Raw genomic sequence first — 26,048 nt, 5'->3', positions numbered from 1 at the left:
AGCATTTCGATGCAGCAGAGGTCAGGCAAGAGCGGCCTCTAAGATCTGACTGTATCTGATTTGAACTCGATAGTGGTAGAGTATCGAGGATATTGAGGACATCAATACTCACATCTACATGATGGCTCGGATGGTTAATCGCGGCCTGTGGTATCTCTAATAATCTAATGAGAAGATAGTGATGGGACCGAATCAACGAATGGAAGTGAACGATACAATCAGCAGCGTGCTATCTGTGATATTGACTTCTGCCTAACGACAAAATCCTCCGGTGGCACAGAAGCAGGCGACGAGTACAGGCAGGCATCTTTTGCTGGGTCTCGAATATTGATGGGGTTCATGTCCGTGAATGGCATCGTTGTGAAAATTGAAGATTCGTGATTGGAGGGAACGATGGTTTTTCGGCAAATCTTACTCTGACACGTGATCAATTCTTTTTCTCATTCCGCGGTACGCATTTCAGCCCATCAGCTACCTCTTGCCTAGGTAGTTACATTAACCTACATGAGCTCACTCTCGTTACTCGCAGTAGCGGAACAAACACGAGAATGCCAGATGCATCCAAGTCATCAACCCTTGTTTCTTGCCCTTGTCTTTGCATTTACTTATCCAATCGGCCTTATCACCGCTTAGATGTGTGACCTCATATTATCATGTGCCAAGTGAGGGATTAACGGACTCTCCAATCTTTCTCGAGACCAAGGACCGAAAAATTAGACAAAATCAGCTTTTCGGGAAGTACAGCGGTCTCTGAACTTGACTCAATCTTTCAATCTCTTTCTGAAGGATACTTCATTCTCAGTCAATGGACATTAGATACGAAGTTGCACTTGCACTCGGGCTTGAGCTCGCAATTACACTCGTAAAGACTGTCAAATTCTATCACAGCGGAGATTTTGGACAACAGTTTGTTCTTAATCGACCCCATTTTGTCGCATGGCATCCATGAATTAAGAATCCCTGAAACTGAACTAGATTCAATATGTCTATCAGGATGATAAGCAGGGGAAGCATACATGGATAGAATCCAAATCAAACCACAACGTCGGGAATAACTCAATTTCGTGTGGGTCGAAATATTACGTTCACGGATCGATTATTGAATGATATTGTTGGTTTGGCAAGGTGCTTATTGGATCTCTAGACCAAGTTCGGTCAAAGATGGGGAATCCGGTCACTTCGAAGTGTCGAACACACATCATTCCATTTTCCACAATGAATCGGACAATCAAGGTACTTGAATACTCAGAGTCTACCTACGATATTTTGGTCAGTAAATCACTTCCTTTACGCAATAGAGTATGTGAGCACAGAGACTAGTGTTTTTGGACTGTTCTAATGCGCGTCGCATAAGTTGATTTATAGCATACCTTTAGTATCATCTCCCCCCCTTCTTCTCTTCTATTCTTTCATGCACTAGCTCTTTGATCCGCTAGGAGAAAAGGGCGGGATAGTCCTCTCTCCTCTGATATCAAAGAGCCTCAAAATAATGTAATTTTACAGCACCAATACACTATGCAGGACTACATTGCGCAATATAAATATACAATCCGATTCAGTATATTATTATGCTATATTATAGCATACACTGTATGCATTGTTCTAGAATACGTTTCCTTTGTATTTCTACTATTTTTCTCATTGTTTTCTTGGCTTCACTAGGGGAAGAGGACGAAACGCTCCCCCCATCGTCAAAGAGCATCAAAAAACTGTATCACACTATTATCATAATGAGCATTTGATTATATAGTCCAGCTAAGTACAAATGTTTCCGGAATATCGGCACAACGATCTTCTCGCGGCATCTGAAACATTATTCACATCGGTATCTCTACCCTGAAGAATGCATTCATGTATGTTTTTGTTTAAAGTTTAAAAAAGGGCATCCAAATTCGCGCAGATAGCACAGTGAGCTTCTTAAAAACTATCATGAATGTCGCCTCTGTTGTAGCGGAGTTGCAAATTTCATGATAAGTGTGGAGCGGACAGTTAGATCAATGCGATCTTGAGACCAAACGTTCCACGTGATCTCTCTCTGAGCCCTTTTATAGGAATTGCTTGTTTCGTTTCCATAAAATTGAGTCTTTTCCATTCACGTCTCGTAACTTTGAGGTTGTCCATGGTGTTTCAATGGCTTTGTGCAGATTCAAAACCAAATGGCGGAAGTCAAATCTATCTACTACGAGATAATATTCTGCTGGCTGGTCATATTGAGACGCATCTAGAGAATGCTTAGTGTCTAGCAGAAGTTTGCAAACTTCTGTTCCTAAATACATATACTTGCCCTCTTCCACGCCAAAATTCGTTACTCTGATCATTGTCGTCTTTCAACCTCCATACGGAAATACATCCAAGCTTTCGACAATGTTCAGCGAAGAACCCGCCGCGGAAACCCAACCTACCCCCAGAGACGCAACCCCGGGCGTCACACTTCCAGTCATAGTCATGGAAAAAAGCGCATTAGATGCCAAGGATCAAAACTCTAATGCAAATCCTCCTCAATTCCCATTTCCAGGTCTTGATGATCCCAAAAAATCAGCTGTTTTTATAGAAGCTACCCTCGAAGTTCTCCGCCGCATGGTCTTTCCATACAACAAAGATAAGATACGTACTATGTCCCAAATTCTCGATGAATATCTAAGCATCTGGCATGAAATCTGCGTCGACAAAAGCAACATTTATCATTCTAAAATTGAGAACCTTTGCATGTTAGATTTGAACTTGATGACAGCTCTTGTTGCGATGCAGGAAAAAAGAGACGAACTTTGGCTGGAATTTAATGGTTATGTGGATTCTGACGAGAAAACTCTCGAATTCCGGGAGGTGTATTGTCCTAATTGCGACGAGAGTAGCGAGGAAGATGAGAGTGAAGACCTCTGTCACTGTCCGATTCATCCCAACACCGGCACCGAATACCTCGCTTGTGGGATAATAATAAATCCATGGAAGAATGGTCCTGCAGTTGGAAACGAGGAATCCACGTTCACCGTGGCGACCTATAGTGCTAGTGAGCTAGCGACGCCTAAGATTCCTGCGGATGCGGATGACTGTGTTTGTCTCTGTGTAACGTGTTGTGCTTCTCGTGGCCTCGACAGTGATGACGATAGTTATGTCTATCCTTCTTCGGAGTCAGAGAGCGAAGATGAGATACCCTGTCAATGTTAGTTGAGCAACGAGAATGCCCGGTATGAAAGGGATATTCCTAGAAGAGGCCGATATCCGATGCAGACACAGGACAACGAGATTTATTTGTTGCTTGGTAATTAGGTTGAGGTGGAAGACTCTTTTCATTCTTTTAAGAATTGAAGATTAGTTAGAATTGAAAACCATGTCTCATGAAGATTCATCATCTGCAGATTGTGACTCTCAGTGTACTCAGACAATTGATTGATTCAACAGACCCATATCCAGAGAAATTGGTAAAATATTATCACCGTCATATCATATCGAGGTCTTGTGGAGAACAAGTAAAAGAATTGGTGAACATTATTTAGCCTATACCTTATCTTTGCTACGTTCTCGACAAGTGAATATGTATCAGCTCCGAAATAGGTAGTACACCCAAGGAACTAAACTTAAGTTCCAAGGTTAGTCCATCTTGAGTTCGACCGATTGGAAATATCAATATATCTAGAATGCTTGCTCACTACTGGTAAGCTTTTTGAGTATTATAATCGAAGATAATTTTCGTTGGAGCAAGAGAGAAGCAAATCGTTACGTTCACCTGCTAACGGAGTGTTAGCTTCAAGGGGTTTATTTGGAGAATTTAACAGGTTGGTATAATCACAGCGTATCTCATATTCTTGGTCAATGATGATTAGTCAACACAGTGAGAGACCTTTGAAGAAGGGTGAAAGGACAGCTCTTCTTTGATTTATCTACTGAAAGTGGGATTAGATCTATAGTGGAATTTACTGCATCATATGGAGGACCGTTTGAAATTGATAGCTTCACTGCTTATTGTTGAGTGTCGGATCTTGACTCATCAACTCGAGTTTTGGCTTCGATAGTAAGGTTCTTGAGATTGAGTGAGGCTGGTCGTTTTCCTTATTCTTAAGAACCAGAAGGAAGGAAAGCTGCATTATATATTGAGCCAAGAGTCTTTCATCCATGAAGAATGGTCGTCGCCAAGCCGTGAAATACCATATGGATCGAGGGGATTTGTGGGAAAAGAACATAGTGTTGTTTCTCTCAGAGCATGAGACAGAATATTGCGGGGGTTTTGACAAGTTTCCGGTCTATCCTTACTACCCTCCTGTGAATGGTAGCATCAAGGCCACATGAGCATTATTCTCAGTTTACAGAGATCAAATATACCACCTAAAAGTAATAGATAATAGTCTGTTACCTCAGAATGGCCAGAAAATAAGCATGTTGCCTAGTCTAGAGGCTCTGAGGCGAGACATTCAAGATAAGTCGTACATATCTCTCTCGTATTAAGCAATGTTGCATGGCATCCGCCGTAGCCTCGGACACTGGTGACATCGGTTGCCCTAAACGATGTCGTACGGTCATTTAGGAAAGAACTTTGCCGAATATAGTTTACAGGATAGAATATTGAGGAGACATTGCATGTAAACGAAGTAATTCCTCCCGTTTAAAATATGAGTGAATAGTGTTTGATAAACTAGGCCCGAAACTTCGGGGACTAACTTATGATGGATCCGACGACTTCAGGCTAAGAACTGGCAAAAGAAAAAGATACAGAAAATAGAACGGCACTGTTATAGTCAGGGAAAATTTTGTAATTGCCGCTGAAAGTGTTCTATGAAAATGGCAATCTTTATGTCATGCATGCGCAGTGAAACTGGTGCAACAATGAACCTGTTTTGCCAACATGTGAATACAAGATATATGGTTCCATCGATGCGGCAGCGGTACATAGATCCGTCGGGGCTTAACATGTTCAATAATGAATGAGACCTCATTGCATGTCGCGCATACATATACTCCGTAGTACGCCGGTTGCGGTAGATATAGATAGACACTGTCACGAGTCGGGGAATAGGGTCGTTTTCAAACCCTTGAATTTAATTAAATTTAAGGGGCATCGGCAAACATGAGCTACCTGGACAAAACTCTTGCCCATACTTGTGACGTGCATTTATCATCATCACCACTTTGAGCTGTTGCAGAGGTTTTCTTCCTATAAAATGCGGAGGGACTGCTTCCGAAACCTTATTTTGGACAGCCGACGAGTCCTGTTGCATGGGTACTTTGCCGAAACTGTCCGATAGAATCATATTTGGACGATTGGCGTGAGAAAATGGGATGTAACAAGATATATTGGGAAGTGCAAAAAGCCTCTACAATATAAACTTTGAGGTTGTGACATTTCACTACATCACATCAGGGCCCAGAAAGCAAAACGGGTAAAGTAGATGGATGGCTTGTCAAACGAGGTTATACTAGCAGACTCTTGGGTCTGCCATGTGCTCTTGATACTATCGCCAATCAACATTACAATTTCCAAAGCTTTTTGAAAAGCTCGGCGTCGTTCTGCAGGTACGGCGTTTTAATGCTTGGGGTTGTTGTTACAATATCCCGGAAAGCTGTCCTTGTAAAGCCCTACCAGGGTGCTTGTCACAGTCCATACCTTTTGGCTGTGCGACAGCGACATCAAGAAATCCACCAGCAACTTGTGACATTACAGATCTTCGACTACAGTATGTTTCACATGACCAGATTGTACGGATGTTCTGATGCTCGGCCTTCCAAGTTGTTTTGCTCCTTCCGAGGTAATGCTCCGAAGATAATCCGAATGGCTTCCTTGATTCGTCAACTTATTAATTACCAATCATCAATCCAACATTACCTACTGTATGATCACAACTCCTCGTTTCCACTCCGTACATGCAGAATAAATGGATTGCCGAGTGTCCCTAGTTCTGCGAAGATGTTGCAAAAGTGTGCAACCGACCAATCAGATTGGGCAGTATTGGCCGCAAGAGCTATCATCCCTTCCTTCTTATCCAGAAGACAACTTATTAATACCCAATCTTTGTCAAACGCGGGATGAAGACCCCGCACGTAGTAATCCTATTTTGGAGCTCCGAAACCTCACATATGGGATCCATGAATTTACAACACTTCTTGAACTTGCTACTTGTTACTTAAATCAGAGAACTAAGCAAGACTCAGATATAAGAAGAGTCTTATTCCTTTGTTGTTGCTGATAGATCATTTCACCCGCATGCCAACTCCTCTAGAGGATACTTATGCTCCCTCCCTACAATGCGTACAGACCATACCTTTTCAAATATCAATTCACATCAAACTGTATCTACATCGACTTCATCCAATATGCCTGAGCATACCATAATTCCAATCGATAAGAATTGGACCTTCAAACAGGCGGACAATGAAGATTCTAAATTTCTCCCTGTCGCACAATTTCCCACGAATGTTCATTTGGATCTCATTGCCAATGGCATCATAGAAGATCCTTTCATGGGAAAGAAAGAAAAAGACGTCCAATGGATTGGTGAGACTGTCTGGATATACAGAACAACATTTTCATCGCCCACGATATCATCAGAAGACAAATCTGGCACTAAAGCAGTCCTCGCATTTGATGGATTAGATACTTATGCCACCGTTCTGCTGAATGGAAAGGAGATTCTCAAGACAGATAATATGTTCATACCAGAACGGATTGACATCACATCTCACCTAAAAGAGGAGGGAGAAAATGAACTAGAAATCACATTCGAGAGCGCATATCTCAAAGGATGTGCCATAGTGGAGAAATATCCGGACCATCACTGGGGCTGTTGGAACGGAGATACTTCTAGACTTGCTGTTCGGAAAGCACAATATCACTGGGTATGTAAATGTCTTCTTGCGTGGAGAAGAGTTAGAAATCACTGACATTTGACCTCATATAGGGATGGGACTGGGGGCCAACCCTTATGACTTGTGGGCCATGGCGACCAATAAACCTTGAAATTTTCACATCCCGCATCTCGGACGTCTATTTCACAAGCAATGTGGATAAATCCTTGAAAACTGCGGAACTCGTTGCGAAGGCTGATGTTCAGGGTGAAGCATCGCAAGTTAAGTTCGATATTACTTTGGACGGCGAGCTTGTTGCAAGTAAGACAGTTACCTGTTCTGAAGGACATGCTACCCATGCCTTTACTATCAAAGATCCTGCATTATGGTTTCCGATCAGATATGGTAAACAGCCATTGTATGATCTTACGGCAACTTTAATTCACAACGATAATAGTATATCAACGCAAAGTAAGAAGTTTGGCTTGCGTAGAGCAGAGCTAGTGCAGGACCCGTTGAAAGACCAGCCAGGAACATCGTTCTTTTTCAGAATCAACAACATTCCAATATTCTGCGGCGGCAGTGACTGGATTCCAGCCGACAACTTTATTCCCCGCATTAGCAAAGAAAAGTATTATGATTGGGTTAAGCTGGTAGCAGATGGAAACCAGTTCATGATTCGAGTTTGGGGAGGTGGGATATTTGAGGAACAAGCCTTCTATGATGCTTGCGATGAATTAGGCATTCTGGTATGGCAAGATTTCATGTTCGGTTGTGGAAACTATCCTGCTTTCCCAGACTTTCTCACTTCCGTGAAGAGAGAAGCCGAGGAGAATGTAAAGCTTCTTCGACACCATCCATCCATCGTTATCTGGGCTGGTAATAATGAAGATTACCAATACCAAGAATCGGAAGGTCTCACTTACGACTTTGACAACAAGGATTCCGAGAGTTGGTTGAAGACCAATTTTCCAGCAAGATATATATATGAGAAGATTTTAGTAGATGCTTGCACCGAACTAATTCCAGATACATACTATCACTATGGTAGTCCATGGGGTGGAAAGAAAACCACTGATCCTACCGTTGGTGATTTGCATCAGTGGAATGTATGGCACGGTTCTCAAGAGAAGTACCAAAACTTCGACAAGCTCGTTGGACGCTTCGTCTCAGAGTTCGGCATGGAAGCATTCCCAAATATCAAAACTGTAGAAGCATTCCTTCCACTCGGTAAAGACGATCCGGACCGTTTCGCCCAATCCTCCACCGTCGATTTCCACAACAAAGCCGACGGTCACGAGCGCCGTATCGCTCTTTATCTTGTCGAAAATTTCCGCTACGCTCCTGACCCCCTCGAGCAATTCATCTATTCCACTCAACTCATGCAAGCCGAGTGTCTAGCTAGCGCCTATCGACTATGGAAACGCCAATGGAAAGGTCCTAGTAGGGAATACTGTGGGGGTGCTCTAGTATGGCAAATCAACGATTGCTGGCCCGTAACATCCTGGGCAATCGTCGACTACTATCTCCGTCCAAAACATGCCTATTATACCGTCAAACGTGAAATGGCACCGATTTCCCTAGGGATCACGAGAAAAGAACACATCACCCCCAAGGATAAATATACCCGTGCCCATCTCACCAAGAAAACCCAAATTGAAATCTGGGGCTCAAACCTAGGACTCGAAGACATCACAGCCGACGTCCTCGTCAAAGCATTCGACGTCATCACCGGTCAAGAAACCTACTCCAAAACCATCGCCTCCTCGCTCCTCCTACCCGAAAACCGCTCCACTGAAATCATCGCCCTGGATGTCCCCGTGCAAACCCCCAATGCAGACGAAGAATCCCGCACCGTAGTCGCCGCCTATCTCATCCAAGACGGCGTGCACATCGCTCGCTACATCAATTGGCCCGAACCGCTAAAATACGTACACTTGCAAAAACCCACGGATTTGCAGGTTCAGTTGTCGGAAGATGCGAAGACGGTGGAAATTAGCAGCGAGGTTCCAGTGAAAGGGGTAGCACTAGAGTGTGAAGATGAAGAGGTGGTGTTTGAGGATAATTTGGTGGATGTGGTGCCGGGTGAGATGGTTAAAGTGGGGGTTAAGGGTGCAAAGGCGGATACGAAGATTGGAGTCAGGTATTTGGGGATGATTTAGGGGGTTCAGGGAGAGCCGGTTTCTTCTGCTAGGTTTCTTTCTTCTTTTCTGCTGAGAGGTTGAATAGATATTGTTTCCGAGGGTCGCAGTGATGATTATATGAGGATTTCTATGATGGATTGGTGCAATGTGGGAATTCGTTTATGAAATAGATTAAATACAAAGATCTGTCTTTCCATACTGCTAAATCTCAATTCTTGGCAGTAGATGCATACAAGTCATTCATCCCTCGTAGACTGGAAGCATGAAGTAATGTTTTCGGATAGTTGTACCTAAATCCCATCCAAACACCCTAGGTGATCACAACACAGCCTAAGAGAAGTTCAGATGAACAACCATACTAGTACAGAGGACATATATTCATTCACTTAATAATATACAATAGATACACTTTCCAAGAACAAGGATCCCCTGTTTTCATTTTCGGCACTTCAGATGGGATATCCTGACCCCACATCGTCCATGCTCCTTTATTTCCCAAAACACTTACACTCTTCGTACTCCGACTCCTACGCTATGCTCAATCCATAACATTTAATTTTCATTGGGACCCTTGATCAAGACCTTGATCCCCTTTCCTTCCTTCACACTTTTGAATGCCTCTTCCGCATCCTCAAATTGCACTTCGCCAGTAATCAACTTCTTGACATCTACCTTTCCTGTACTAACTAATTGAAGAGCCAATGTATAATCACCACTTCCATATCTGAAACTTCCCTTTGCAGTGATTTCCTTGGTGCACAATTCCATAATTGGGAAATTGATGTCTGCTTTACCCATTCCTCCTTGAACATATGTTCCTCCGCGACGCACGACATTTATAGAGGTTTGAATGGAAGGCTCTGCTCCACTGGCATCTATAACAACATCTGCGCCTTCTGGGAGGCCAGTTTCAGACTTCAGTGTTGCAGCGTTCTCTGCAGCTGAGACACGTTGAGGAGTAAAAGTGTGGGTAGCGGCAAATGATTTCGCGAATTCGAGACGGCTAGGTTGGATATCTGCTGCAACGATGATGGATGCTCCGTATGCACGAGCAACTGCCATACATAACAGACCAACGGGGCCTGCTCCCATTACCACGACAGATTGCCCTGGGGTAATAACGGCTTGTTTGCAAATGTGGACTGCGACAGCAAGAGGCTCAAGTAAAGCACCTTCTTGAAGCGATACATGTTCAGGAAGTTTGTAACAGAAATCCGCTGGAGAAGAATAGAATCCTGTAAGAGTACCATCGATAGGAGGGGTAGCTGCAAAGTGCATTTCGGGACACAGATTATAATGACCCGAAAGACAAGCTGGACAACGACGACATGGATAACCAGGCTCAAGGGCAATACGATCTCCAACCTTCAAAGTTTTGACTGCGGAACCAACGCTAACAATCGTACCAGCAGATTCGTGGCCAAGAATCATGGGATCTTTCACAACATAGGGACCGATTGCTCCTTCAACCCAGTAATGAACATCGGATCCACAGATACCGGTATAGTTTATGGCAATGAGGACATCGTGTTCAGATTCGAGCTTGGGAACTGGTCTCTCTTCGAATTTAACAGAGAAAGGCTTTTCGAGAACGAATGATTTGTTCTACAAGAGACAAGAACGTTAGAAAGAAGCTTTGGATAGCAGAGGGAGATGTTTGGCATTTCTTACGCTTTTCCCTGAAATATCTGCCATTGTGTCTGAGGATTATTACGCCAGGTAATTGTCGAATTTCAGTCCTTTTTGTTTTGAAAAATGAAGAATTGAGTTGAAGGATTGAAAAAGAGATGTGTAGTTTCAAGCTGTGGAATCGGTCACATCACCCCACTCTGGCATTGACCCCGCGACGATTTACCCATGTTTATCCGCTCCAATCAGACCATATGATGCCATGGAAGAAAGTAATCCGAATATCCCGTGAGCTCGGCGGGAAGGTACGACGAGAGCCTCAAAAATATTGAAAAATTATGCGAGAATGAAGTTATATGCGCTCGTCGATGTATTGCTTGTTTGATCGATATCCTTCCGTGCATTCAAAAGTTGACTTCAATGTGAATTTGGTTTTCGCTCGGCTGACGTCATGGTCGATGATGATATATGAAATCCTTCACCGGTGTTGAATTTGTCACGCCTTTCACTCATCGATGAAGGAATCTGTAGCTGAAGTAAAGCATCCAAGCCAGACTCGTGAAGCCAGACATTCCAAATCCAAAGGTCTCTTTTGGTGCACTGCTCGTTTGGGAACTTGTACTCAGACTACCGGTGACGGTCGTAGTGGACATGGTACTACTGAATTCAGTGACGGTGGATACATCATCAAAAGGTGTTTCTTGAGGCGATGGAGTTGTAATTCCTGTGGCAGTGATAGACAATGAAGAAGTTGTAGAAGCAGCAGCAGTGAGGGATCTATTGTATGAACATGTTGCCGGAGTGAAAGTTGTCCAGGAACTAAGTGCTGGAATATAAGTCGACACGGCAGTATCACACAGCATGGTATATCCGATCCTGTAACTCTCCGATGTTACATTATCGATTGAATTATTGAACGATTTGGAAGTTGGAGAAGGGGAAGTCATGGTTAGAGAATGTGATGATTAAGGGAGATATGTGAAGGCAAACATTTAAAGATCCAATTTAATAAAATGTACAAGTTCTCCGAGTTACTCTCCAAAAACAAGAAAGCAAGACTTGGAATCCATGGATAACTCCAATTCTAGATCGCAAAAGGCGGTGAATACTTATTCTGGCAGAATTTTTCAATGACGCTTATGATAATTGGAAGTCATCCAAGCCATAGAACCCAAGTACTACCAGAGCTAAATCAGCTCCCAACTTTTCAGGTTACTTCAATTCTTGTGGCCAATTGATAAAGTATGAAGTTCGGAATCATATAACCTCAATTGAAATCAACAACCCATTCACAATCCTCTCAATCGCTTTCCTTCTACCCCGCAGCCATATCAATTACCATCACCTCAAAATGTCGACTCCAATAAGAGGCATGCTCCGCACCCTACGTCCAACATCCGCTTTTCGCACAATTGCCCCCTCAACCCAACGAACATTCATTACCCTCCCCGGCAGCGAACCGCAGATTCTGACCGAAAAGCGAATTCTGCCCTATAAATCCTCATCCCTCTACAGTCTAATCGCCGATGTAGACAGCTACTCGACCTTCGTTCCCTACTGCACCTCCTCCGTTGTGACAAAATGGTCCGCGCCCGATTCCACAGGCAACAAATGGCCCGCTGAAGCAAATCTCACCGTCGGCTGGGCCGGCGTCGAAGAAACCTTTACCTCCAAGCTTCTCTGCGTTCCAGGCACTATTGTCGAAGCACTCGGCGGGGATGCTGCAACTTCGATTCCTGAATCCAAAGTTCCCCATCATGCAGAAACATACCATAAATCCGCTTCTGCCAACAGTGTATTTCAAAGTCTCAATACGCGCTGGTCATTGAAACCTTTCCATTACAAACCACCTACCGGACAACCACAAACTGATAAGACGGAACATGATGCGAGAGAACAAACGGAGGTGAACCTGGTTATCGAGTTTCAGTTTGCGAATCCGTTATACACAGCGTTGAGTAAAGCGGTTGCGCCCCAGGTAGCACCGAAGATGATTGAGGCGTTTGAGTTGAGAGCTAGAAAGTTGTTGGATGGGCCTGGAGCGGGTCGGGTTGATAAAAAGACATCATTTGGCCATGCTTTTGATGCAGCTAAGAAAATGGGTGCTTAAAATGGGCGATTAGATATATATGATGAAAATGACGGAGTCGTCGTGCTCTGAATATATTGTACTATATAATGACAATTTTCAAGGCGAGAAAAATTCTGTATAATTGGTTGCACTGCTGCAAGGGCAATATGATCAAAAATTGGTTCCATATTACCATTTTGAATGAGATCAATTCAATGCGTCACTTGGTTTATATCAATACTGGAGTATGTTTGCTTCACTTAATGTTTGAGATAGGGAAATACATACTTCGAATTCAAAATACTGGCAGCTTGCAGATATGCTAATAATGTGTCAAATAATAAGATGGTGTACAAATTAACCTACACTCAGCTGAACTAAAGATATTCTAGGTTTACAAAATTTTACAGACGGTTGCCAAAGTTTCAACTCCCCATAAAAGTCCTCCGATTGTGAGATCAATAATTGATTTAACAACAGCATCTGTACTTTCCCCTTTCTTTCCGTGCAGCTGATATTTACATCCCCACTCTTCTTCATAACAACAGCCCCGCCTTCACATCCCAGCCTCATGCAACTTAATTTTAACCCCATTCCCACTACACATGGTCAACGTCAAATTAAACGTGACGTCGGTCGCATCCACGCTTTCCATCTGATCAAATTTCTGCAGTAATCTGATGATAAAGAAACCGGCTTCTGTGAGTGCATATTGCTGGCCTAGACAGATACGAGGGCCGCCATTAAACTATAGTCTTGTGTTAGTGTGGGCTCATGGTTGTGATGGATTTAAGAAATTGGGAAGGTTATGTGATTTAGGAAGGATTGAAGATGATTCAACCCTATCAAAGAGATGTTGCAAGCTTGATAGAGTGCTTAATTGTCCGGACAAATTCAAAGTCGCTTCAGGAGTAGAAGATGGAGGGAGAGGAAGTAAAAGATGGTGAGAAAAGCGACATAATGAACATACCGGTAAATATTCCCAACCCCCCTTTCTTCCCTCCCATCTCTCCGGTTTAAACTCATCCGCATCCTCACTCCAAAGCTCCTTTCGTCTATGCAACGCAAAAACACTATACTCCACCACCGTACCCTTTTTCACAAAAACCTTGCTCTTCCCATCCTTACCACCACCACGGGGCAACGTAGTATCTTTATTTGCCACTCTGAAGTTCCATGGAACTAGCGGATATAATCTTAATGTTTCGTTCAAAATCCACTGAAGATATTTACAAGTCTTGATATGCATAAACGTGATATTTTTCGGCTCATTGAAAGTGCCGAATTCTTCCAGGATTATCTCACGCAACTTTCGGTAGCACTTAGCATCTCGGGCTAGTCTAAGTATAGTAAATCCAAGGAGAGATGCTGTGGTATCCCGACCTGCGAGGAGGATGTTCATGACCTGTACACGTAGTTCTATTGGATCCCGGGTTTGCTCTGCCAAGGCTTCGAAAAAAACGTAGCGGTCTGAATCACCGACCTCACCGGCTGCTTTCATCTTCTCGAGATTTTCAGCAACGATTCGATCAATGACACGATGGCAAGTTTTGATGGCATTTCTGAAACCACTTGGCCACACCAGCCACTAGAATTTGAGATAGTTAGTAAGGCTTTCGTAGAGGAGCTTGATGAGCATAGGTAAATATTTTAAGCTGCTTTGAGAGACTAAAGGGATCAAAAACATAAACATAAACCCCGCTTTGGTAGTTAGAAGATGTGAAATAAAAAAAGCCGAAGTGCACTCACACTATAGGGAGCAAATTTCGACCTCTTTGTCAAGCCCATGTTGCCAATGTCGAATTCTCTTGCAAAGGCGTCGGAATCTGTCTCCTCACCCTTGATGCCAAGGGTAGTTTGTATTCCCGCAAGTTGACTCTCAACACTCTGACCCAAAAGAAATTCCGTTGCCGTATCTAACGTGAATCGGAATAGTAACGGTTGAATATCTATTTCGCCCGACCAGCCATCTTTTTCAATTTCAGGTAGAGCCTTCAGCAAGACCTGGAAATGTCTTTCTTCCATTTCCAAATCACTCAAATTATCCCTTGCAAATTGCGGCCTCATAATTGCCCTCGATCGTTCCCAATATTTTCCATCTTGTGCGAATATACCAGGTCCTAAGAATGCCTTGAAATTATCAATCCTTTGAGCACCCAAATCGAAGTCTGGAAATTGCGTTCCAAGCATCGCTTTGATGTTGTTTTCGTCAATAGTTGCTAAGCCATCGTTGCCGAGAATTGAATTGCTGTAAGTAAGAGCATTTACTTCTTCGAATTTCTTTTGGGTGTCGAGAGGGAAAGTCTTCGCCGCGAGAGAGTTAAGAGCTCGAGTCACTTGATCGATACCCAGAGGAAGATTATTCTTTTCGGCAGGTGGACTTTCGCAATCAAGCTTCCTAGCTTCACTACGACGACGCTGTGATTTTATTAAACTGTTGACAATGGCATAGACGACATAAGAACCCAGGACAGCTATAACTGTCGACTTGGTAGAATACCCTAAGATTGTACCCGTGAAATAGTCCATGGTCGATGTAAATCACTACAAAGCTTGGGGTTCGAAGTTGGAAGAGTGAGATAAATGAAGGACCAATTTTCCTGTATTTATGTAACACATGGTGTCGCTCAGCCCCGAGACACTTGTATGATAGTCGAGGGAACTAGTGACGATTGAAGAAATGGACATGCTGATCGATACGTGAGATTGCAGAAATGGCTAATAACACCCTGCATGAGCCTGTAGAACTACCATCGCGGATAAAAAGAACTAGCAGAAACGGAAGGTACTACTAACCGCCTCTTGGTGTTTGTGCAACCATATTCGCATGTGATGAGATTAGACAGAATATGTCATCCTCCGTCTTGAATCTTTGGAATCCCCCCACTAGAAGTCTCGATGGACTGCTTTAATTTTCAAGAAAATGGTACGATTGCGGGATTCCGGTCCACGTTTTGATCCCGGAGACACTTTTTGTATAACAATCCGGTACTTATTCCTCTGCCATCTTAGATATACCAGTCAAATTTAAGCATAAGAATTTAACCTAGTATGTGTGCTTACTACCGACAGATACGGACGTAAGATTTAATATCCGATGACGAGTTCTTGAAGAGGTCGTTGGTGTAGCAAATTGTAAAATGTCATCTTCCGATGGAGGACAATATGTAACATTGGCAAAACAGGCTTATCGAGATGTTCCCAAATCTGCTACCCTCAGCCGCGTGAACAAGGTTCTATGATGTATCCTTACATTGCGTCATTGATGATCAATATTAATTCTTTGCCGCCTACCACAGGCTATTACTAGATACGATTTTTGTGTGACGCCGATGATGTAAAAAAATATTCGTTCTTCCGTGCACTACGTCCAAACGAATCATCGACTCCTGCGCTCTCTGTGATCATCTCTATCCCTCCTATACGACCTGTCGCGATCATGATGGCGATCTCTTTCCCTTTCCCTTTCCCGGTCACGACCCTCGTCTCTATCTCTACGATGACTTCTCTCATCTCTCTCCCTAGCGTAATCACCCATTTTCTTCTTATCCCTATCACTTCCTCTATGTGACTGAGACGAACCCCCAGGTCGTAACCTTTTAGCATCGGTCTTCTGAACCCAGGCCCCTAATTCCTCTGCATCTTTCAGTTCCTTTGCTCCTAAGCCTAATAAATTTTGCCTCCTCTTGACCTCTTTTCCACCGCCTTTTCTCTCTTTGCCATCCCATCCCATTCCTCTTAACAGCGCGGCACCGAATTCTTCCACCGGCACCGCATCATAATCTTCTAATGTCGAAACATCCGGTGCTGATGCAATAGCTCTCTTGTAGGCATCTTCCTCTGTGACCATATCATTTCCGTTTTCATTAACAGAAGCAATGATCAAGTCTGGCCCATTTCGTTTCGACTCCACCCCCATTAATGCCTCGATTGCCAGCTCATCTTCTGTTTTTATCTTTGGCTTATCTTCCACTTCCGCCACTTGTATAGTTTGTTCAATGGTTCGCTCGCTATCGATCAGGTCCTCCTTGACTTTAGTCTTCACAGTCAATCCCCATTTTATCACCCCATCATTCCCATTCACAACATCTGCCTTTTCTTCATTTTCTTCTCCAGCTCTCCGCCTCTGCTCCTCCTCTGGCAATAAATTCCTCCCTCTTCCTTTCCTCTCTCTCGCTTCCCCTTTCCAATCCCTATTCTCTTGTTTCGGAATAACCAGTGGCGCAGCCACTCTCTTCTCATCTCCTTCTCTAATAACGCCTCCATCCGCAAATCCAGTAACAACCTCGTGCTTTACCCTTCTCGCGCTTGTGCCATTATCTGAATTATCTGAATCTTCGTCATCGTGTGCAAAGGTGCTTCTAGGCCGCTTTCCCAACCCCGATTTAGGCTGCGGCCTACCATTTGTTTCCGCCGAGCCATTTTTAGATCCTGCACCCAAGGAGAAACCTTTCATGGAAATTTTGGGCGCATCGCTCGATGGCAACATTATTGGTCGCGGGATATAGATTCGGACAGTATGTGCGTAATCCAAAGGATGGTTCTACGTTTTAAAGTAATGCGTGAATGAAAGATATGCACGATTGTCTAATTTGAGTATCCGACAGCACCGGTTAATAAACGGTATCTTACTCTATTTTATGATCTCTCAGGACGCTTTAATGATAAGATTGAAGGGTGTGGTTTGCGATTGAAGTGTTGCAAAATTTGTGTACGTTGCGACTCAGCTCAGATTACCATCTATTTAAGATCCTCCAAACACAATATTTGGGCCAATACAGTGGGGCGACCAAAAACACCACGTGATGTTACTTTTATCGGTATGTAGACAGAAAAAACAGGCGGAATTTGACATTCAAATCTCTATTGAAATCTTCCAACTTAATTGAACAAAAGATCATTCACAAATGATTTACAAAATTCAAAAATTCAAAAGAAGGATTAGCTCCTTGTTGTTTAGATTAATTTTGAAATTTTGTTTCATGTAATATTTGAGGGAAGTAATTGAATTATAAAAGATGTTGTAGAAACGACCGAATTCCGCCTGTTTTTTCTCCTGCGAATACCTACCTAGGTAGAGCCCGGTCATATATCATGGCCATTAAATACGGCTTAGAGATAAAATAACTTTCGTTCAATATTTCTACCAGTCCCTTTAAAGCAGGCTTTTACCAGTGTGTCATGTATATAAAGCCTCATGGAATCTGTGGGATATGGCCTGGGCGACTTAAAATTTGAACACACCATAGATCTTATTATTCGAGCCACAGCAGTACTAATTCATAGGGCCATGATATCATAGCGAAACGAAAAATATAATTAGATATTAATGAGTAGGAAAAAGAAAGAAAGGGTATCTTCCTTTCCTATTTGCCACAACGCCTGAAAATCCATCTCCTCTGCAAGAGGAACGCCAATACAACCAGTCTAAAAGGCAGATCCATTAACCATAGGCGTCAACTTCTCAGTGAATAAAGTCTTCCCCTTCACCATGTTGACTACGAAGCTAGGGAATTTCATTCCTCCCATATGGCCTGTGCCAACCTTTTTGCCAACTGGGACTGCCAACATATCTGTAATTGAGTTAGTTTACCAGGATACTTACACGGAATTAGAGAAAAGAGTAAAGGGGGGCTGGAGGGGGAAGAGGCCAACTGACTTTTATCCGCGACCTTGTAGCTTAATGGCTCGGAATTCTTCAATATCAATGCAATATTCTTCGCAACATGAGTGCTTTGTTTGTCGGTATTCACATATTGTGCACGTTCAACAGCAGACACATCGCCCACGACCCACACATTTCCAGCATCCTTCAACCTCAAGAACTGGTCCACAATTGCAAAACCGGCTGGATTGAGATATTTCTCTGGAATAAATGAAGAGTTTGGGACGATACCCATGGTCGGAATATACAAGTCGACAATGATTTTCTCGCCGTTCGATAATGTGATTTCGGTTTTTCCATCAGGTGTCTTTGCTGTGCCGGAAACCTTAGTGGATACTTTGATCTTGACTTGGAGGTTTTCAAGTTGTTTCGTGGCTGTTTTGGAGACACTTGCGGGAGTGCCTTCAAGTACGACAGGGCCACTTGCAATCTGAAAATGGGAGTTAGTAAATAGGCTCGAAATTACATTAATCTCCGTTCAAGTACTTACCAGAGTGATCTGTTTTGAAGAACCATATGCAAAACCCAACTCGCCAGCCGTTTCGACACCTAATTTGATATATGAGCATTGAGTGTCGTGGATGATCATAGACGAAGAACATACCTGTCGCTCCAGCTCCAGCTACATAGATGGAAGACGCATCCTTGACCTTAGCTTGCCATTCATGTAACAAGTCAAGTGACTCTTGATATGAACCCTTGCCCTTGAAGGGCGATTCTTCTTTGGGTCTTGAGCCCGTGGCGAGAATAAGAATGTCATAATTCAAACTCAATCTCCCACTATCTCCGGAAACAACAACTGTTTTGTTCTCCACGTCCAATCCCTCAGCGGTACCGACGACAAATTCGAATTTATCAGCAGTGTATTGCTTGAATCCTGTAGCTATGGATGCGAAAACTTTCTCATCTGGCATTCCTCCAGGTACAATTGCTCGTGTGGCTGCAAGATTCCAGTATACATGGGTGTTTGGCGAAACCAAGGTGATCTTGATGGCGAGTCCAGCTTTGGCTGATTGCTTCAGTATCCTATGTGCTGTACTGACTCCAGCATATGATCCACCTAGGATGACAATGTTCTTGAGAAGGTTGGCCATTATTTCGTGATGTGATCGTCTCAATTAGTTTCAAGTATCAGAAAACAAAAAGTAATTTGTATGAGGATAGAAATGAAGGGCTGGGAGGGTATTGAAAATTGAGAGTGAAATGATGAAAGTATTGTAATATTAAATAAGATTGATCACCCATGATCTGAGACTCTATATACCTTTCTCATCTTCAACCTAGAGTTAAAAGAACAGTGCTTTGTAAATTAATTTTCGATTTTGGATTTTGGTATATCGAGGAAGTCTGTGAACGAGCCGCAGGTGAACGACCAATGAGAGGTCTTAGCGCCGTGGATCTGAGCCCATCGGAGAATTCAGCGCTTTGAATAAAATTGAATAAAACTAGACCTTCCTAAATTTGTCTAGCTGACCGCCCATATGAGTTGTTAAGCATCTTATTAAGATTGAACTTTTGCTTATTCAAGATGAAAATTCGATAAAAAAGTCGATGATTTATCATCAAATTCCAGATACCATCTGGTCGTCTGGATGTCCGAAAAGGACTGGCTGTCTGGCTGTCTGGCTGTCTCTGTTAACAATCTGTACCTCAACGGACATTGTCTGCTCATCAGATTGCGAAAATTCCAGATAGGGCACTTCCCAGTACGTTGGAAGTTCACGGCTGTCAAATTCCACCTGAAACGCGATTGCTAGAGTTTGGAAGGGAGCGAAGAAACAAACGCGGGACGAGATGCATAATCGGTAGTCATGTTTGCTACTCGCTCGGACGTTCGATGTTTCGAGAATCACGTGTTTTGATGTACACGTAGTCAGGCGATCTGCATTGAACTCGTGTACTGTCTAGCTAATGTTATCTATTTTGTCTATTTTTCTATTCAAAGAGAGGAAGAGCTAACACTGTAGTAGATATCCCGCTGTGAGGTAGGAGTCAAGCTCCAAGCTAAAGCACGTGCTAAGTGCGTAGCTCATGAACTGTCATTAGCGATGTCCGCTCTGGACTGCTTCGAGAGAAAAGATAACAACACAAAGAAAAATCATTCGCTGTCGAAACCTCAAAAGGAAACATCTGGCTATCTCCGGACAGGAAGTAAGATAGTGGTTTGATAGGAAAGCCTAGCTCAATGAATTCTAGAAATCATTCAACCAATCAATACGAAACAGCCACTAAAAACATACCGAGTTGTACTTATCTTTGTTTGATTTCTTTTCTCAAATGAAGTCAGTACTTTAGAACTGTGGGGTGGCTATCAACTCCTCGAAGATGCTATTTCGGCCTAGCATTTGAATCGGGCAAGCTTTGTATATGTCCATAAGCTGTCCTACAAATGGTCCAATTGCTATCTATATATTGGTGTATCAAAATTATGCCAGTCTTGAAACTAAATTTGCAATTTGGGCAACAATGATGCTAAGATGTGAGGCAGCCAGCATTTTTGCGGAAAGCTCATGGTCAGGTGGTTCTCAATGAATATGTGGCGGCTATGCGATTTCCTGATCCTCCAGATCATGTTGCTTTGCCTTTGCTCTATTCTTCTTTTACCTCTCTAGGGAAACACGTGGGGAATTATTGAGATCCAAATTAAAATCTAAATTATCACTGTCTCCATAATCTTAATTTCCTTTTCGATCTTATCTGAATTGCAATGCCAACTTTCAAGAAGTTCTTGCTCATCGTTCTCTTTTTTCCCCGGGGCACATTACTTGGTTGGATTTTTAAATTGGCAGTTTCCTTATTGTTGGTCATCATGAACTCGAATTGCCCCTTTCTTGACGAGAATAAGATTCCTGATATTCGGAAGTACAGGTCAGACCAGAGAATCTTTTGGTTTTTGATTTTCATTTGGAAGGATCGAATGATTGTTTTAGGAAAACCTCTAATGTTCGTGGAGTTCCTACTTGATCCTCTTCTGCTATCAGACTTTCCCTTCCTCATACTGCTAGGTGGTGAAAAGTTCTACGCTCCTCCCTCGTGAAGGTTGTTCGTAGGACAATGATATATTTAATCCTTCACTCTTTCAAACAAACCCACTTCTAACCCCCTTGAAAACAACATATATAATTTAAAACCCAAATTCAGTGTTTTTCAGTACTCATTTTGGGCATTATTTTACTCAACCGTACATTCTTCTTTGAACTTGCTCTCCTTCCTCATCCATTACGACGAACACCAATCTTTCACCATCAAGAAAAACTTTACGGAAGATTCTTCTCATTCGAATAACTTCATGAGAGGTCGTGCCAGTCCTATAACTTCAGATGACACTGAGAAAATCATATTGGCTACCAAATCCTAAAGAAAGGACCGAGAGTGCAAGATGCCAGTCTCAAGACATGGAAACAAGCCTCCGGCTTTGGCATCTCATGGGAAAAGCAACAAACCCTCAAAACCCCAATTGAAATGGGACCACGAAATGGCCTACAAAGCTGAAATAGTTTCTCGCAAATATCGTCAATGCAAAACCAAGCCCAGAGGAGCCCAAGACCTCCATGGTCAGGCATCCCAGAAAGAAAAATCGCGTTCCCTTGCCACCCAATTGGAAAACAAAATATCCTCAGTACACTTATAAGCGGGGGCACCATTTAAGCCGCCACGCACATCTGGATTATATGCACAGAATTGGTTGATGGTTAGACTTGAATCAGAGTGGGAAGGCCACACGATCACGGTTCACCCGCTTGATTGGGAAGAATTTGAGGCCAACGAAAAGGATGGTCACAGGTTGCTCACAAGCGCCATCAACTTCATTCGGTATTGGGATCAATATATCAAGGATAATCCCGAAGATCTGAAGGACATGGATCAAATTTTTGCAAGCTGGGTTGCCTCTTCATGTACTGGTGATAATCCATACCGCGCAAAACTTAAGGTGTGAGACCCGAGACTACTAGATTACTCGTCTAGACGTCGACAATTGCAAAGGAAGAGAGAGAAGAAATGGCAACATATGAAGAGGACAAAAGAGAGACAAGAGAAGTTTGAGAAACTGTCAATGATTGATGATCAAATTAAAGAACTCACTCTTAGAGTCGGCCGGCCTCAGTTTTCCTGAGCCATTTCCCTGCCATCGAATCTCTGAAAGCCTCCTCCCACAATTGTGCAGATGGAGGAAACATATGGACGGGCACTCATGATGAAGTCTGAACAGTCCTCTGAATAGACGGAATTGGTACAACTGCATTTATCTGCGGTCAAAAAGCCAGTCAACAAGTGGTTTATACATTTGAAGTTTATGTTTTGTTGGGTTAGCGTTGAGCCATATAGTTGCATGGATAGAAACGGAAAAGGGGTTGGGCTTCAAGTCTTCTAATGGTAGCGATGAGAGAAAGGGTAGGTGATTACGAAGCATCATTACCACAGCATTGTATGTGCCGTAGTAATAGTACATCTTAGCGTGTTGCACAGGCCTATGCATACTCCCTCCAGCGTTTGTAATTATTATATGTAAAGTAAATAATTTCACATCAATGGTGAATATATACCTTTCAATGCTGATGCATCTTGAACTACCCATGTATCAATAACCCTTTGATAACAACTCGACTATTTTCGGTCGACGAGACAGTAATGATGGTAAGCCCATCCATCACAACTTCAGCGGCTATCTGGAGATTAGACTACTGTACAAGTAGCTGTGTTCTTGAATACTTCTCCGTCGACACGAGGAACCAGACAAGTATTCCCGTTAGTCTAAGCTTCAGGAGACCTTTCATAAAGCTTTGTACGCAATGGAGCAGTATGTTGCACTCCAGACTAGTATTGACTACGTTCCGTGCGACTTCATGTAATCTTTATAAAAATTTAAACATGAAGAAATCTCCGTACTTAATAATGTCCCATAGATGCGATAGAGCGTTCTGATAAAAATAGATGAGTTTGCATCTCATGAAATCTCTCTTTCAACTCGAGAGATCAAAAAGATATAGAACAGATATAGGCATCCTCAGCCAGGTTCGCCAACTCAAGGGATGGAACACCAGCTCGCTTGTGTGAATTCAACCTTCACCCAATAAGTAACTCAATAACACCTGCTTCCCCCTCCCCCCCCCCCCCCCCCAAAAAAAAATCAATGATAGTGTGCGCTGAATATTTATAGATCTAATTATACCGAGACAACCATGGGTATAACCATCGTACCGGTACCAACTAACATTCTTCACGTCACCAAAAAAATGGAACGTAATCGTCAAATCCTCAGGAATGTACACTCCTCACCTCACCTCCCCATACCTCAGAAACCACGTATCTCAATTCCACATTCCCCTTCTTAACACTATTCCCATAACAATACTAAGTATTGCATCACTTTTACCTATATCACATCATCAATTGCGTATTAGTAACCATGCGTTCAACCAATGTTATTCTCGCCATTCTTTCCCTCTCTTCTACCATCTCTGCGCTTGCGGCTCCGAGATCTGCAGCTTTCGATGCGGGATTGAATGTGTTTGAGAAGGATTGCCAATATTCTGCTATGGGATGTATGTTACTCTTCCCATACCTATACACTCCTAGATAGAATCAAACTGACAAATCCAGCCGTCTGCCACAAAACATCCCATATCAATTGCTGCAATGGATTCTCCTGCGAAATGATGGATAATCCCAATGGGGATTATGGTATTTGTCGCGCGTCGAATGATCGTAAGAAGGATGAGAAATGCATGTGTTCCATGTCTGATGGTAAGAACCCTGATTCTAAATTTCTATACCATAGGACTAACCGGATATTTTAGATGTGTGTCATCCAAAATCCGAATCAATTGCTGTTTTGGTCTCTACTGTGACATGACCAATAACCCCAATGGCGATTACGGAAAATGTAAACCTTCGCATGAGTCGAATAATCCACTCAAGAAAATCGAAGATGCGGAAAGATGTTTGGAATCGGGCTGTATGTTAACTTTCTCTTCCACTCCTTTGCTATATTGCAGTTCAATACTAAAGACTATCAAGCAATGCATTGTAATTTGCAAGGTGCACCACCATGTTGCTCCGGGGCAAAATGCAACAAGGTTGGAAGATCGGATAGCCCAATGTTTATGTGCGAAAAGGAATCCGATGATCAAGATAGTGATGACAAGTGTTTGAAACCTGGTTGTATGGTTACCCCTCCTCACTATCTGCATCAATACTAAGTCTTCGCTAGCAATGCATTGCAACTACCTTGGCTCCCCAAAATGTTGCAGCGGATCAAAATGCAACAATATTGGAAAGTCTGACAGTAACATGTTTATGTGCGAAAAGGAGTCTGATGACGACGATAAGAAACAATGTTTAGTTCCTGGAGGTATGTTATACTCTTTTACGTCACATTCATCTTAGAATAGTAACTGATATCTCGATAGCACACCACTGCAACATGTCCGGCATGAAATGTTGCCCTGGATCAAGTTTGTAAGAATGTCAGAGGTGAAAATTTCATGTGTGCAAAGGACTCTGATGATGATGACGACGATGTTTCAACTGTTCTCTCCCAAGATCAACAACCATTCCTCTCATCAAAAGACAAAAATGTCTTCGAAGAAGATTGTGACAGGAACATGTGTATTGAAGGAGGCCGTACGTTCCTGACCCCATTTTGATTCCAATTTGTGGAAGAGAGCTAATTCAACGATACAGAGATGTGTCATCGCCACAGACAAAACTCCAAGTGTCCACCTGCTCCATGCTGTCCGGATTTTCAATGCGCATACGTAGATTCTCATCATGAATCTTTCTGTGTCTCCATGTCCGATTCGAACAAAAAGACTGAAATTGCTTCATCGAAGAAAACATACCATTTCGAAAAAGAAGGATGAATTGATGACTGAAAACTGCGCACCACAGGACCCCACTGGATGCTCACCTTTTGGATGTAAGAATCCCCATCCTCCTTCATTTAGCAGTAAAATTGACAAGAAAAAGGTCCATGTAAAAAAGATCAACATAATAGCTGCTGCAAAGGTCAAAGTTGCACAGGTATGTCGGAATCGGGTATGTCATATTGCATGACACCTGACGATCAGGAAGAGGAGCACTCTCGCCTATACGCATTGAAAGGGATGTTCCATGGGTTTGTTGAGAAAATCGAGAAGAAATATTGTTTACCACAAGGAGGTAAGTAACCTTTCTGTTTCTATCTCTGTGAGATGAGAGTGCTAATGTGAGAGTAGAATCATGTATGATGCAACATGATAAATGCTGTCATGGATTGATGTGCCATTCTGGAGAATGCATGGCCGACAATGACGAACTGAAGATTTGATGAGAAAAGTTTGAACAGGATGCCAATGAAGTTGGGTGTGTTGGAATTCCTTTGTTCTTTTGTTGGAATAGGAGGAAAATTGTGTTGTGTTTGTTTTGAGTACCTAAAGAAGGTGAAGTAAGAAAATTAATTGGTTAATCACCAATACTTGTGAGCCAAACTTGCGACCTAGTAATACTGAAAGCAATTTGCAAACCCACTCACGAAGGCTCGTATAAAGTATATTTCACTTGAGAAAGGTATCTAGAGCCCCTGTTTCTATTTGAATTTGGAACTGAGTGTCTAAGAATGCTCCTCCAAGGGGATAAAAAATCCTTCACCTGAATGTCTGCCATGAATTTTGTGAACGAATGGCTTTGTAGACAATTTTCGTAGCCTCGTGATCTCAATTCGTAAATTATGCGATAGTCACCCACCAGCAGAGAGAGAGAGAGAGAGATGTAATGGTAATTCCAA

The 26,048-nt window shown here is 42.7% G+C and overlaps 10 protein-coding genes across 10 annotated transcripts; 5 read left to right on the top strand and 5 right to left on the bottom strand.

The window, feature by feature from the left end:
* Nucleotides 1-2,364: 2,364 nt before the first annotated feature.
* On the top strand, nt 2,365-3,165 carry EAF02_003094 (uncharacterized protein; the record flags this gene model as incomplete). The annotated part of the gene is made up of 1 exon (XM_038899142.1): nt 2,365-3,165. The coding sequence occupies one exon, from the start codon at nt 2,365-2,367 to the stop codon at nt 3,163-3,165; it is 801 nt and encodes a 266-aa protein (XP_038761430.1).
* Nucleotides 3,166-6,003: 2,838 nt separating this feature from the next.
* On the top strand, nt 6,004-9,279 carry EAF02_003093 (uncharacterized protein). The gene is made up of 2 exons (XM_038899141.1): nt 6,004-6,825; nt 6,888-9,279. The coding sequence occupies exons 1-2, from the start codon at nt 6,235-6,237 to the stop codon at nt 8,934-8,936; spliced, it is 2,640 nt and encodes an 879-aa protein (XP_038761429.1). The 5' UTR covers nt 6,004-6,234; the 3' UTR covers nt 8,937-9,279.
* Nucleotides 9,280-9,470: 191 nt separating this feature from the next.
* On the bottom strand, nt 9,471-10,613 carry EAF02_003092 (uncharacterized protein; the record flags this gene model as incomplete). Its single annotated transcript, XM_038899140.1, has 2 exons — nt 9,471-10,523; nt 10,590-10,613. The coding sequence occupies 2 exons, from the start codon at nt 10,611-10,613 to the stop codon at nt 9,471-9,473; spliced, it is 1,077 nt and encodes a 358-aa protein (XP_038761428.1).
* A 443-nt stretch (nt 10,614-11,056) lies between these two features.
* On the bottom strand, nt 11,057-11,494 carry EAF02_003091 (uncharacterized protein; the record flags this gene model as incomplete). The annotated part of the gene is made up of 1 exon (XM_038899139.1): nt 11,057-11,494. One exon carries the CDS (start codon nt 11,492-11,494, stop codon nt 11,057-11,059), a length of 438 nt encoding a protein of 145 aa, XP_038761427.1.
* Nucleotides 11,495-11,898: 404 nt separating this feature from the next.
* Nucleotides 11,899-12,657, top strand: EAF02_003090 (uncharacterized protein; the record flags this gene model as incomplete). Its single annotated transcript, XM_038899138.1, has 1 exon — nt 11,899-12,657. One exon carries the CDS (start codon nt 11,899-11,901, stop codon nt 12,655-12,657), a length of 759 nt encoding a protein of 252 aa, XP_038761426.1.
* A 517-nt stretch (nt 12,658-13,174) lies between these two features.
* Nucleotides 13,175-15,147, bottom strand: EAF02_003089 (uncharacterized protein; the record flags this gene model as incomplete). The annotated part of the gene is made up of 3 exons (XM_038899137.1): nt 13,175-13,366; nt 13,589-14,206; nt 14,368-15,147. The coding sequence occupies 3 exons, from the start codon at nt 15,145-15,147 to the stop codon at nt 13,175-13,177; spliced, it is 1,590 nt and encodes a 529-aa protein (XP_038761425.1).
* An 850-nt stretch (nt 15,148-15,997) lies between these two features.
* On the bottom strand, nt 15,998-17,107 carry EAF02_003088 (uncharacterized protein; the record flags this gene model as incomplete). The annotated part of the gene is made up of 1 exon (XM_038899136.1): nt 15,998-17,107. The coding sequence occupies one exon, from the start codon at nt 17,105-17,107 to the stop codon at nt 15,998-16,000; it is 1,110 nt and encodes a 369-aa protein (XP_038761424.1).
* Nucleotides 17,108-17,856: 749 nt separating this feature from the next.
* EAF02_003087 (uncharacterized protein) lies at nt 17,857-20,061 on the bottom strand. The gene is made up of 4 exons (XM_038899135.1): nt 18,888-20,061; nt 18,774-18,832; nt 18,278-18,713; nt 17,857-18,191 (listed from the first exon to the last, which is right to left on the bottom strand). Exons 1-4 carry the CDS (start codon nt 19,375-19,377, stop codon nt 18,046-18,048), a joined length of 1,131 nt encoding a protein of 376 aa, XP_038761423.1. The 5' UTR covers nt 19,378-20,061; the 3' UTR covers nt 17,857-18,045.
* A 1,601-nt stretch (nt 20,062-21,662) lies between these two features.
* EAF02_003086 (uncharacterized protein) lies at nt 21,663-22,220 on the top strand (the record flags this gene model as incomplete). The annotated part of the gene is made up of 2 exons (XM_038899134.1): nt 21,663-21,864; nt 21,916-22,220. The coding sequence occupies 2 exons, from the start codon at nt 21,663-21,665 to the stop codon at nt 22,218-22,220; spliced, it is 507 nt and encodes a 168-aa protein (XP_038761422.1).
* A 1,470-nt stretch (nt 22,221-23,690) lies between these two features.
* EAF02_003085 (uncharacterized protein) lies at nt 23,691-25,592 on the top strand (the record flags this gene model as incomplete). Its single annotated transcript, XM_038899133.1, has 10 exons — nt 23,691-23,826; nt 23,885-23,989; nt 24,063-24,239; nt 24,302-24,445; nt 24,495-24,635; nt 24,740-24,907; nt 24,968-25,041; nt 25,175-25,306; nt 25,354-25,444; nt 25,501-25,592. 10 exons carry the CDS (start codon nt 23,691-23,693, stop codon nt 25,590-25,592), a joined length of 1,260 nt encoding a protein of 419 aa, XP_038761421.1.
* Nucleotides 25,593-26,048: the final 456 nt, after the last annotated feature.

The sequence above is a fragment of the Botrytis sinoallii genome (assembly GCF_014898435.1).
Source record: "Botrytis sinoallii strain Bc 23 chromosome Unknown BSIN_004, whole genome shotgun sequence".
NCBI lineage: Eukaryota > Fungi > Ascomycota > Leotiomycetes > Helotiales > Sclerotiniaceae > Botrytis > Botrytis sinoallii.
This window is presented reverse-complemented; position numbering and strand designations above follow the sequence as displayed.